General features: G+C 35.6%; 1 protein-coding gene across 4 annotated transcripts in view; it reads right to left on the minus strand.

Moving 5' to 3' along the window:
* NCAPG2 (non-SMC condensin II complex subunit G2) overlaps window positions 1-12,467 on the minus strand; it is a 48,504-nt gene that overhangs the window by 3,632 nt on the left and 32,405 nt on the right. For 3 of the 4 annotated variants that reach the window (XM_037385278.1, XM_037385277.1, XM_037385279.1), the window contains 11 exons: window positions 12,138-12,208; window positions 11,711-11,864; window positions 11,361-11,534; window positions 10,717-10,833; window positions 10,450-10,593; window positions 7,712-7,811; window positions 7,044-7,228; window positions 6,153-6,296; window positions 4,131-4,234; window positions 925-1,022; window positions 467-569 (listed from right to left, as the gene is read on the minus strand). In XM_037385278.1, the coding sequence (XP_037241175.1) occupies window positions 467-569; window positions 925-1,022; window positions 4,131-4,234; window positions 6,153-6,296; window positions 7,044-7,228; window positions 7,712-7,811; window positions 10,450-10,593; window positions 10,717-10,833; window positions 11,361-11,534; window positions 11,711-11,864; window positions 12,138-12,208 (1,394 nt within the window). Of the gene's footprint in view, window positions 1-466; window positions 570-924; window positions 1,023-2,509; window positions 2,583-4,130; window positions 4,235-6,152; window positions 6,297-7,043; window positions 7,229-7,711; window positions 7,812-10,449; window positions 10,594-10,716; window positions 10,834-11,360; window positions 11,535-11,710; window positions 11,865-12,137; window positions 12,209-12,467 lie in introns of those variants that run through there. The other variant, XR_005103882.1, reaches the window with a different exon arrangement.

The raw sequence follows: 12,467 nt of genomic DNA on the forward strand, positions 1-12,467 counted from the left end.
ATATCATAACACTTTCTGGTCTAGATCTTAAGATTATATATCTCTTTAAAGAGAGTTACACAATACTGTTTTGGCTTTGATATAATAGCAGATTTAAATGAATGAATACATATTTCGTTATCAACAATACAGCTACTCTATTGTATTGCTCTGGATATCAGGCTTTTTTTTTTTCCCCCTCCTGGAACAGAACTGAATCGTGCAATATACAGCATCAAGTCATAACACATTCAAATTAAATGCAGAAAACCAAACTATATATGTAAAGATTGCAATCACAGCAAATGTACAGGCAGGAAATATAATACTGTGCTGGGCTCAATACCTCACAATTTTGTTCACCCACTATTTCAAACCTTGCAATCATTCAGAACACTCTAACCATATTACGTAAATACAAAACACAGCCATTTATTGCAGAGAGGGTATAGAAGAGGTTAGTGTTCATTTCCAACAGCACATTTACCTTCCAGTGCTGCTAGATTCTTCTGTGGCAGCATCCTTGCATGTTATCAGTTTCCTTTGAATGGCAGGTGCAATATCCTTTAGAAGTGAAGTTTTGTGCTTACCTATTTGAAATAAGATTATGCAGAAAAGCTGGACAAAAAATAATGATTTATCAAAAAAAACTTCCTGCCTATTTCCATAAGTATTTAACGTAACAGATAGTTTAATGAAATATTAGATATTATATTACCTTTTATTCCAGAAAAACAGAATACAGAGATGAACCATACAAATTAGCAGACAGTTGTGTTTTTGAACTCACTATACAAAGATTGAATGTCCAAGCTTAACATAATTTGAGTGATATAAGCTTAAATCCTGTAGGAAAATGGTAACTTAACAGTGCTTGTTGAATTGCACAAGAACTCCACTTTCAAAACAGCATATGAAAAAAAGAAAAAAAATAGTTTGACTGACCTTTAATTATGATCATAATGCAGACAACAGCTGTTATATTAAAAATCCCTTCAATCTCTTCAGAGAGAATGCATTCCATTAATTCATTTAAAAATGACCTAAGGAAAAAATAAAGCAAGAATACATTATGAACCATGTTTTTTTCAAAATAGGACTGAACAGAACAAGTTTGTGATTATGCTACCCTGCCACCATAGCTTCAGAGATACCATGCATGACAAAGCAATGGTTATTGGGTAATTGAAGACTACATGCTGCTTCTGGAACTGAGAATATCTGAGTTAGCAGAATGGTAAATTGCTTGGGAAGAAAATAAAAAAGTTTGTACACAGAGTAAGTAGCTGTTAAGAGAAATGAATAGCTTGTGAACTATTTCGGGAAAGTCAATCCATGAAAAAAATACTGGTTCTACTGGAATGCAAGTCACATAATTTGTACTGAAATTTCTAATTTAAATTTCTACTGAAGTTTAAAAAGAAATATGTTATACAACACCAACGGTTTGTTAGTAACTACTCATGCTCTTACAACTATTACTACTTGTAGCCTGATCAGAAACTGGAGTTTGATTAACTTTTTGGTCTAAAATGAGAATCTCAATAATTAAAAGAGATTGCTTTCCAACCACAAAACAGTGAAGAACGTTTATAAAATAAACATAGCCCCAAAACACCTCCAAACTAAATTGTAGATACTGAAAGTATGGAGAGACTAACAGAACCAAAACAACTATTCATTTAAAGTCTAAGATAAATACTAACTCAATATGTACCTTAAGAGACTCACTTTTAGCAAGAGATTATAGTATTGTCAGCAAACTTTAGCTGTGTTTTGAGACATATATTGAGTTAAGAAAAACGAAACGAGAGTGAAGAAAGAGGTCTAGCAACCATACTAAACTGCAGTAGGGAATAAGGCAATACTACAGAATGAAATCACTAATTGATCATTATAGTATTTATGGTAAAAATAACAAATTTATCTCAGAAGCAATTCTCAAAAACAAGAGAAAAATAAAAGAACAAGAGGGATAAAGCAGGAGATGGACAAGATCTGTAACCCACATACTCAGAGCACAAAACTAAATGCTGTGTAAAAAGTAAAAGGGGAAACAGAGCAGTAGATGTTACAGTAACTTTCTCCAAAACATTTCAAAATACCTTTGATAATAATATTATCTGTTACCAAAACCAAACACCATAAATACCCAGTTCTGTCTTTAACTGTTCTTCAGGCCTTTTCAGGTGGCAAGACATCAAAATGAAATACGCTGTTAAGACAAGAACTAACCTCCACTAGCGACTCAGTAAATAAGCTTTGTAGTAGCTCAAATATTGCTTCAGAGTGCTGAGAAAGATGAAACCTCCTTAGGGTCTGAAATAAGTATTATGAAGTCGCTCTTGCATTGCATTAGTTTTGTTGTATCATTGTGGACCAACTGACTAAGTGTTGATTCCATTTCATACTGCTCTTAAATTGCTGACTGACAGTATTCCATTCAGAGTTTTGACTTTATTGTTTACCACTGCTTAGGTTAGTAAGCATACTCTTTAGTTCCATGAAGGAATATTGTAATTTTACTAACCTGTAATGAGACTCACTGCAGACTTAAAACAGCTGCCTTTCCCCACCTCCCTCTCAACTAGGGTCACATGAGCCTGCATGCAAAGATAAAACAGAACTGAACAGTAAGCTACTTACAAATACAGATAAATAAGAGATAACTAGTTGGTTCCTGTACAGATAGTTCCCTACTAAAGGGCAGGATACTCACACAATTGGTCAGATATTGCCAAATCACTCAGCATTATCAGTGGTATAGGGACTGAAACTTGGTGCTAGAGAATGACCAATTAGTAACTCAAAACATAATAGATGCTGCAGAACCTGGTGCAAGCTGATTGTGTGTTCACAGCATGGAAGCTCACATCAGATTCTGTAATGCCATAGACTTTTGTATTGGTGGGGAATGATGATAATTTGAGATATTGAATGATTTGCTAATGGACTGATTATGGCCCTATCATTACAGATTAATAAAAGAAAACACCCTTAAAAGCAGTCTCAGCCCTGAGGCACCAGTGAAACCAGATGAAAATCATCTCCTGACTTAGATCTTTGCACCAAAAAGATAAATACTAGAAGACACATGTTTATTAAAGTATTCATAGAAACAATCTGGTCCAAGCTAGCAGTTTTCTCTCTCAAGATTGGACAAGATCCTCCTTGAGCATTGTAAGAAAAAGTTTCAGAAGAATTCATTGAATTTCTGCATCTCTTCTCAAAAGATGTGTGTAAAATAATTTTCACTAAAAGACAGAACCTCAATGGACAGCTGCTGCCTCACAGAACAAGATCTGGGTTAGGAAACCTATTGCTGGACTCTCTGGACTCCTTTGCTGTGTAAGTTCAGCTAGTAGAGAAGGATTGAGAAGAAAAAACCCTTATGACAGCAGAGACAGCGATATTCAATGCCTGTAAGATGAGGAAGTTAAGGATAGGCATTACTTGTGACAAGTCGTGGAGAATAACAGGACTTCTAAGGAATACATATTAGACCCTTGATCATTTAAAATAAGTCTGATGTGTATAGCCATGTAAATAAAAACTGAGTATGAACAAACTAAGCAAAATGAAATTAACTTATGACAATTTTAGAAGATATTCAGAGTAGCCACTAAATAGAGGAAATTAAAAAAAAGTTTAAATCTTACAAAAAATAATGATGTAACCCTACTTTGGGGGGCTTTTAGAACTCAGATATTTTAAAGCTAATTTGAATTTTGTGATTTTAATAAAGCTACAGTACATTTGTCACCTCATTGAGGATGTTCAATTAAAAGATTAATGCTATTTCTGGTAAATATTTTATCTCATTTCAAGATTTCTATATTGAGGGGACTGATGTTTAAGTATCTTCTGAAAGAAGCAAGCCAAGATGCAAGATTAAAGAACTCATTTAGATGAGCAGTCCTGTAAATAAGCAGCCCTCTTAGAAGCAGTTAAAAAGCAGTACAAAAAAATGGAACCACCACCACCCCCAGTCAATAGCGACATGCATTACGGCAGGAGAAAGGGATTATGAAGGAGTGCAGGTAAATTTTGTATCTAGCTCCTCAAAATTTATTTGAATTTAGAAATTAAAACACTTGACAAGATTTCTACATTAACCACAACCTTGGACAAATTAATGTAGAAACATTTACCTGACAAGATTAACTGACTTCATAATTATGGCCATTAGACTGCTTGAAAGAGGAGGAAGGCCTGAAATAGTCCTTGGTATAGTTAAGTCTTTCTCATTGGAAGCCTAAAAAAGAGAAGTCCACAACTGTAGTAGATCAAGAAATACACCTATGCAGAAAATATCAAAGCAAATTTGTATTTCAATAATTATACTAACCAAAACCTATCCCTTAAATAATTAAAAGAGAAGAAATATTCACAATGTATTCTTTGACTAGCCTTAATCCAATTGTGTTGCATCCAAATAAACAAAACAAATTTAAATTAGAAAGGCTAAAACTAAACCAAATAAACAGTATTTGTATCAAGGCAAATATTCTCCTCTGTTGTTCTGAACAGAAGTTACATGAAACTACATTGTTGGTCACTATTTATAAAGGCACAGCGTATTAAGTACAAATGAGTACCCTTTGTGTCTCCAAGTTTAAGTGTGCTTGCATAATTTCTAATAAAATAATGTAGGTGACAGTGATTTCCTGATTCCCTTTATCTGTTCTTCTTGGTATCAAGTTCTGAATAGCATGGCAAGTATTTAGTTAGAACCAAATTTGGATTTACTAGTACAGTAACCTAGGGGCTGGGAAAACCCCAGCTCAGATGATTTAGTGTAATGAACATTCATAATCTGTGAGTACGAATCTGCAGTATCATTCAAGACCATAAACCTTTACCCCGCAGCATCTGTAAAAAGCATGCTGTCATTCTACAGCCCCTCAGCTGATTACTAATATTTGCAGGCAAATCTCTGGTATTGTTTCAGTTCCTTCCATAACACAGAATATCTTAGAAGCAGCTCTGTTGTACTCAGTACTTTCTGGCAACCGTTTATTGCTCTTTCTCCGACATATCTAGCAACCACAGTAAGTACAGCCTCTGCCACAGAAACTCTGCTCCTCCTTGTTAGTTCTCAAAGCTTCCAGTCTTACCTGTCATATTTGCTCCTAACACTACATGCATGAGGACTATGCATTGGGACTGTTACCCCCTTCAAGGACAATAAAAAAAAAAGCCAAGCCGGGGCTTTTAGCATATACAGTAATCAGAGCTTCTTTCTTTACAAAGAAACTCAAATCAGTTATTTGGAAATCCTCTAGACAAAAAGCAGAGAAACCAAAAAAAGATGCAGTACGAGAAATGGATCTGTATTGAAGCAGAGAATGTGTAAGTGATCAGTGCCAAGCACGACACCAGCCCATTTTGGAACAGGATTACAGAACCCTAAGAGACAGTTCCAAGGATAGGGAACTGGAATCTGTCAGAGATCAGTGGTTCATTTCCTAAGTTCCCTAACATTGAGTGAGACAAGGTGAGGTAGGTTTAGCACAACCTCCCTTCCTCCTCTCTCCCTGAGCTTTTATTGCTGAGCAGAACATTGTATGGGATGGAATATGCCTTTGGTCAGCTTGAGTTGTCTGCCTCAGCTGTGTCCCCTACAGCCTGCTTGCCTTTTTTTTTTTTTTTTTTTTTTTTTAGGGCAAGGGGTTAAGGGAAGAGACGATACAAGCATTCAGTCTGCAAGTACTGTTCAGCAACAGCCAAACTAAGTGATGTGTCCTCAACAGCATTTTAGCCACAAATGCAAACTGTGGCACCATCGAGACTGCTGTGAAGAACGTTAACTCCTTCCCAGCCAGACCCAGTACAAAACCACATAGACAGAAGATCTCAAAAAATGTCATTAGTCTCCAACACTGCCTAATTTCTAAATTCTTCTGTCAGAGGCAAATAGCGAACTAGGCACCGCGATAACTCTGCTCTTACACAGCTGTATTCATAAATCTGAGCGATGCACCATAATACAAAATTACAAGAAAAATTTCCTGTTTGTTCCATACCAACACACACAAAGTCTTCATCTGCAGTACAAACATCACACTTTCTGATCATTGCTCTGTTGTTCCAACATAACTTTAAAAGCAGTTAAGTGTAAAAAATAACATAAAATAAACTCATAAAAAAACCACCCAAAAAACTAACTTTACCTTCTGTAGCACATGATATATCTCTGCTACTATTGCAGCTAGGAGAGTAGAAAGCACACCCTGGTGAACTGCTGGCCAAGATGAATGCCAGCACTGGACTGCCTGTATGAATTCTCCAAGAGGCACTTGAACAGACTGAATCAACTAAAACCAAAGAAAAACAGTTCAGCTTTTTCACATTGCTTGAGTATAATTTAAATACTTCAACAAGTTTCTCTGTGAAGAAATGCAGATCACACCTGAAAGCTATTGAGGTATTTAAGCCACCTGGGATCAGATAGGGAATCAGCAACATGTTTGGGAAGTCTACTCAAATTTGAGAGAAACAAAAACAATTCTTGTAATGAAAAATAGAACAGAATGTTTTTCAGAAGTCCTGAAAAGCAGGCCATAAAATTTTCCAGTGATCCACCCCTCTCACTACTATCTAGGCTCCGCTATAAAAGAAGCTAACTTTTTTGTGAAGAGAGGTTTTGAAGAACTTTAGTACATCTTAATTATTTTGAACTGGATATAATTCAGACAAAGAAAATAAGACAATTCCTCCTCCCTCCCAAGACCATAATTTATATAATCAAACTTTTTGTTCTAGATTGAGAAAGTTCATTTAATTGCAGGTAAGATTAATAACCTATGAGTACTAGCATAGCTTAGGATCATTGGTAACAGAACGCATTGTTCGCCAATTTAACAGTTTTTCTGTCATGATGAAACCAACAATGGAAAAAAAAATCCAAACATTGGTAACTAGGAAACTTAGAAATTTTACCTGAATATTTGAGTCAACATCTGATTAAATTACCACCACAAAGTGTCTAATTATAACACATTTGCATAAAAAGTATGGATTGACCTACACATTAGGTAGACATTTCAATTGTAATTTGATACCTGAATCCCTTCTTCTGGCTGTTTGTTGAGTTTGCGTGCCACACATTCTAAAACTTTCTGGAAGACTGCCTGTACATTGTGAAAAAGATTTGCCACTTCATCTGTCTCAGTATTCTGAGTTAAAGAAGCTTCAATAATTTCTTTTAGAGCCATCAGTAACACTGGGGCACAAAAGTCACCTCTCTCTAGAGAAACAGATAAATACCACAATATAAAAAAACTGTAATGAGATATTCTTTGGGTACAAGCTTAGAATGGAACTCAGTTATATACCATAAATAGCCAAATTTAAATAGTGCTACAATGACGCCTTCCAAGGCACGCCGATATACATGTAACTCATATATATATATTTTTATACATATATTAAAACCAATTTGCATATATACACATACATATAACCCCCTGAATTATATAGTAATAACTGGAATCTAAGAGCAAAGAAGAAACACTAGTTATCAACACAATATGGTTCTGGGCCAGTTCTCTGCTTGTTTTCAATCCTCTGAAAAGCTGCCGTGACTTCTGACTGTATTGTTGGTATTAGCTAGCATAAGCAGTAGACATTTTTTGACAAACAGATTCCAAAATGCTAAGAGCAATAGTTCTGCTAGTGTAAGTCAGCTAAGTATACGTGGAGATGTTTATGTTAGTGCAAAATATTGTACCTGTTTGTATAACTGAAAGAGCGATACCTAAAACATGTGCTTGAAACGTGAGATTTCCAAGGCCAATCATTATGACATCTTTACACACTGTCAGGTAGGCCTAGGAAACAGATGCAAAAGCATGTGAGAAAGAAAATTGATATAAAGGAACTGTTCAGTAAAATCTAAAAATAATAAAACCATGAAATCTTAGCAAAGTTGTCCTGAAAGCTGATGCATCTACTTGGAGTTACTCAGTTTACAACCTTTGAAAAGCAGAAGTTCCAAACACTTCTCCGTAGCTCTTTCCTCCAGCAAACACAGTTTCTCAAAAGGCAGTAAATCCTCCATCTTTTTTACTCAGGCTCAGATCAGAAGCATTGATACTTAACATTTACCAAAACAGAATATGAAGTCTTTATCTATCTTGAGTAGCAAAATTAAAAACCGCATCCAAAAAGAGCTTTTCGCTACAGACACACAAATGCTACATACTAAAGAGATTACAGTACTAATGTATAGACAGAGTAGAGAATTTTTAACCATCCTATTATGTATACATGAGCTGGGTTGTTCAAGGCACTGACTGTGACTAAAGTTAGGCCAAATCTTTCCCTTGACCAAAATCTGAAAGGACCCATAGATCAACATTAAAATCTCCCCTGGGTTAAGTGGTATGTCAGGGACACTTAAGAGGAAACAATTCAGAACTACACTTAAAAAACCAACCAAACACATTATATAATCAAATGCTTTCTGTGAAGAGCAGATGAAGGTAAGGGGTAAGGGACACTGTCAGTGATGACACTGGGGTTTGTGTCAGAGGGCCCATCAGCCTCACACAGCAGAGCAGTGGCCTAATGAGAACAGCCCCCCTGTAAAGCTCTGCCTGTAACAGTAAGCGCTAAACTGAGTAACAGGCCAAGCAGAGGAAGGGTGAAATGGGAAAGAATGGGATAAGTCGTGGAGAAACTGACAGAGAAATGTAAGTTGAAAAAGTAGAGAGACTCTAGTCCCCTTTCATATACAACAGTATTAAAGAAGCAACTAATTTTTAGATATATGGATATTTTGAGATAAACTAGGTCTGCTTTTAATGCCAACATTATTACCAAATATACACTACAAACAATTAAAAAGCACAATCAATACCTCATTCCAACAAAAAACAGTATAAAAGGTGAGAAACAAATAGGAGCTGCTTAACAAGCATGTGGCTTATTACAGGAGATGCAAGAAGCCTGGATTCTCTTCTTGACTTCCAGACAAGTCACATCAGTCTTTTACACCTCAGTTTCTCCTCTGGAAATAATGATGAAAATGAATAGCCAATAATGAAACACAATGATCTTTACTAGTAGATCTTAAAGTCCAAGTAATATGTCAGATGAGTTTACAGGCGACAGCTGCCTATCTTATTGCTTATCAATAAAGTTTGTGTTCATTTCATTTTCAAACATAGGAACTTGATCATAAACATTCTGATAATGCTGGTAAAGTGTCCCTGTTTTGTGTCTTGTCTTTCTATTATAGAAAGTTGAGTTCTGTGCATCTAAAATTTTGATAAACAGAAGAGCTTTGGTATGCATACTAAATATTTCATTCATAGAGAACAGACAGTAGCATATAGAACACACAAGCTACCTGTACCGGGCACAGCTGCAACACCTGTTTGAGTTTACTATCTCTTTATACTTTTCCAGAAGCCGTTTGGCTGCTGCAGCACAATTAGAGTACAAGACTGACCTCATTATTAAATTGCCAGGTAATTCACACCCTACCTCTCTGCTGACTTCCAAAGATATGTTCTATGCTTCATTCTAGTGCTGAGTCCCATAGCAAATTCCCCAGGGTATAATTTTACCCATTTCTTTTGCGAAAGCAGGAAGGAAAGAAAGAAAGAAAGAAAGAAAGGAAGCAAGCAAGCAATTAGATCTAAATCCTCTTTTATAATCACACCACCTTCCTGGTCCTTTAAGTCATCCTCTGTTGTGTTATTCAACACAATGTATGCAGCTGCAGTGATTCTGTCATTTCCAGGACCTTCTATACCACAGAAGAGCAGGCTATTAAGTGCTAGTATACCACGCAACTATAGCTTTGTTTTCAGCCACTAATTTTCTTCTCCTTTTCAGAATTGAGATTCAGTGACAATCTTAACTCTATGTTAATGCTTTTTTCATAAAACAGCGTTAAGTATTACCTTCATTTAGTATGGGGGATGAGAGAACGAGGACAAGAATTACTTGTTAGAAGCCTAAGATTTTAGACACCCAGGTTACATCACCTGCTGTGCCACAAGTTTCTTGAGTGGGCATTTTCACAAGTGTGAAACATTAAACATATTCCATCCTCACTTCAACAGATATGACGACAATATATATTATGCACTGGTGGGTGGAAAAAGTCTAGATAAGAAAAAGGTATTGTTGATGCCAAATACTTGATTTAATTGCTAGGGTACACACAGTTATACTTACATATTCTTATATTTAAAAAATATGAAGGTTCAAACAAAATCAAAAGCAATTTAGAAAAAAGTGTGACTTTAAGCAATCAAAGGAATAGCAAAAGTACAAAACTGTAACCTCAGAATAATCAGGCCTGTTTCATTAGTTCATTCACTTGCTGGGCTCCAAAAATGCCAGTGCACTCTGTCAGTATACGATTGAAATAAATAAATAAATAAATAAATAAATATATATATGTGTGGTTTTTCAGATTGGCAGCTGTTTAATTTATGTTATGAGACCTCTAACCTGGATAATTAATTCAGAAACGTTACTGTGTTTTGAAATGCCATCTTCTTGATCCCTTGCTAGTACAAAAGGAACAACTTGACTTTCCACCCAAGCACCTGTCTCCTTCAGAAGTGGGAGGTAATCTTTTCCTTCTTCAGAAAACTGTGAGGGGAAAAAAAAACCCAAACAAACAGAAGTTGTTTAATAACTGTCTTTCCAATTCTTTTGGAATTTCCTTATACTTTCAGCTGCAACTCCAGCTTATACAGAAAGGTATAACCATACCTTGTTCTGAAGATGAATACTCAACCTGCAAAAGAGGCTGAAGGCTCTTAGGGCAGTTGCTTGAATCCAGCTACGAGAACCTGCATCAGTTCCTTTCAGAATTGAGCCAAGAACCTCCTGAAATATCAAAATCTATATTTATATTTCCCAGAAAATCCTTTCAAATGTTTCTTTTCTCAGCAGCTTTAAACAAGAGATTTTAAAAAACAAAAACAAAAAAAAAACCCACAAAAAAATCCCTAACCCCCCCAAACCAATAAGCATACTTTCAATTCATTTCATTTTGCAATGCCATAACTGGTTTTGAGACTATTTCTTATATGTATGTTCATAAAGTCAGGTCCCTTAATGCTCTCAACACTAGATCACATCAATTTTGAGACACCTAAAAATGACAAGCTGGTTAAAATCTACCTTCTACAAACAATTCTGAACTAATATACTTCTAGTTTAGAATATTGGTTTGAAGTACAATTCAAAAAGAAAATCTTCTATAGAAGAGAAACGAGGATCTCTTTCTATAGAAGAGAAACTAGGATCATGAATCTTAAATATTTATTCCTGTGGGCCTTTAGTTTGACTTAGGCAATATATGATATTAGGCACTCTTTTATAAGCACTGTTTATGGTAAGGAGAATACTACCTTTGCAGCACTGAGAATTTTCAAAAGCTGTTTCAGTTTCTTTTTAGGAACAGAGAGCAGGTAACCACGATTAACAGGATGAGTCAATAAATATTCAATGTAATCAACTGCTAATTCTGGCTTTGATTCCTGTGTTACATGGATACGCACTCGTCGTTCAGATGTTTTAATACTCTAAATGAGAAGAAGGCACAAAACCAGTAGAACACTGTTAGTATCTTACAACTAATTCCAAAGCAGAATAATATGGCATTAAAGAGGCTTCTTTACTAAAGAAAAAAAACAAAAAAGCATGATGCCTTTATGTAATCTAGCAATTCCTTAATTCTTTGATGTATGTATATGCACACCTTTCTTGGGGTTAGCCTGTCAGACAACCAGTCACAGGCTAATTCCATAACATGTCCCACTTGACCCCAGCGACACATGCAGTCTATCAGGGTAGAATATTTGCTTTTGTCAGCTCCAATGTCAATATTTCTGAGTCTGGAGATCACACCGCAGCTTAAAAATCAAACAAACAAACAAACAGAGATGCATTAGCTTTACATCCATAAGTGAAGAAATAATTCAAAGAAAAATCAACTAGCATAGTACCAAAAGATTCACCAATGGCTCAAAGACATACTTGCAGCTCGTAAGTTTTACTAACTTATCAAATTTGTTTAGTGGATTAATTTATAAAAATGGGATTTAATACATCAAGCTGTGAAAAATTAATAGTTACAGTCAACAAGAAATTTCTTGTCATTCGTATTTTGGATTTGGGAATAGTACCTGAATGTAGGAATAGCAGCAGGGGGCATAAAGGATGCCAGAACAACCAATGGAGTCACACAACGCTCATCCTAGGATTAAAAAAAAAAGTATACTATATGATGCACACATACAGGTACACACACGCACACAAAACTAAAGAAAGTACTTTTTCAGTATGATTAAATTATCTCACCTTAAGGACTTCCTTTTTTCCCTAGAAATGGAACTGAAAGAAGCTCCTAACAACATGTGGCTTGCAATATGAAGCCTCTGATTCTTTTTCTTAGAGATCAATTATCAATTATCTTATCATTCAGCTTTCTGACAAACTGTCAGAAACACCACCAT

Source organism: Falco rusticolus, chromosome 4, assembly GCF_015220075.1.
Source record: "Falco rusticolus isolate bFalRus1 chromosome 4, bFalRus1.pri, whole genome shotgun sequence".
Lineage (NCBI taxonomy): Eukaryota > Metazoa > Chordata > Aves > Falconiformes > Falconidae > Falco > Falco rusticolus.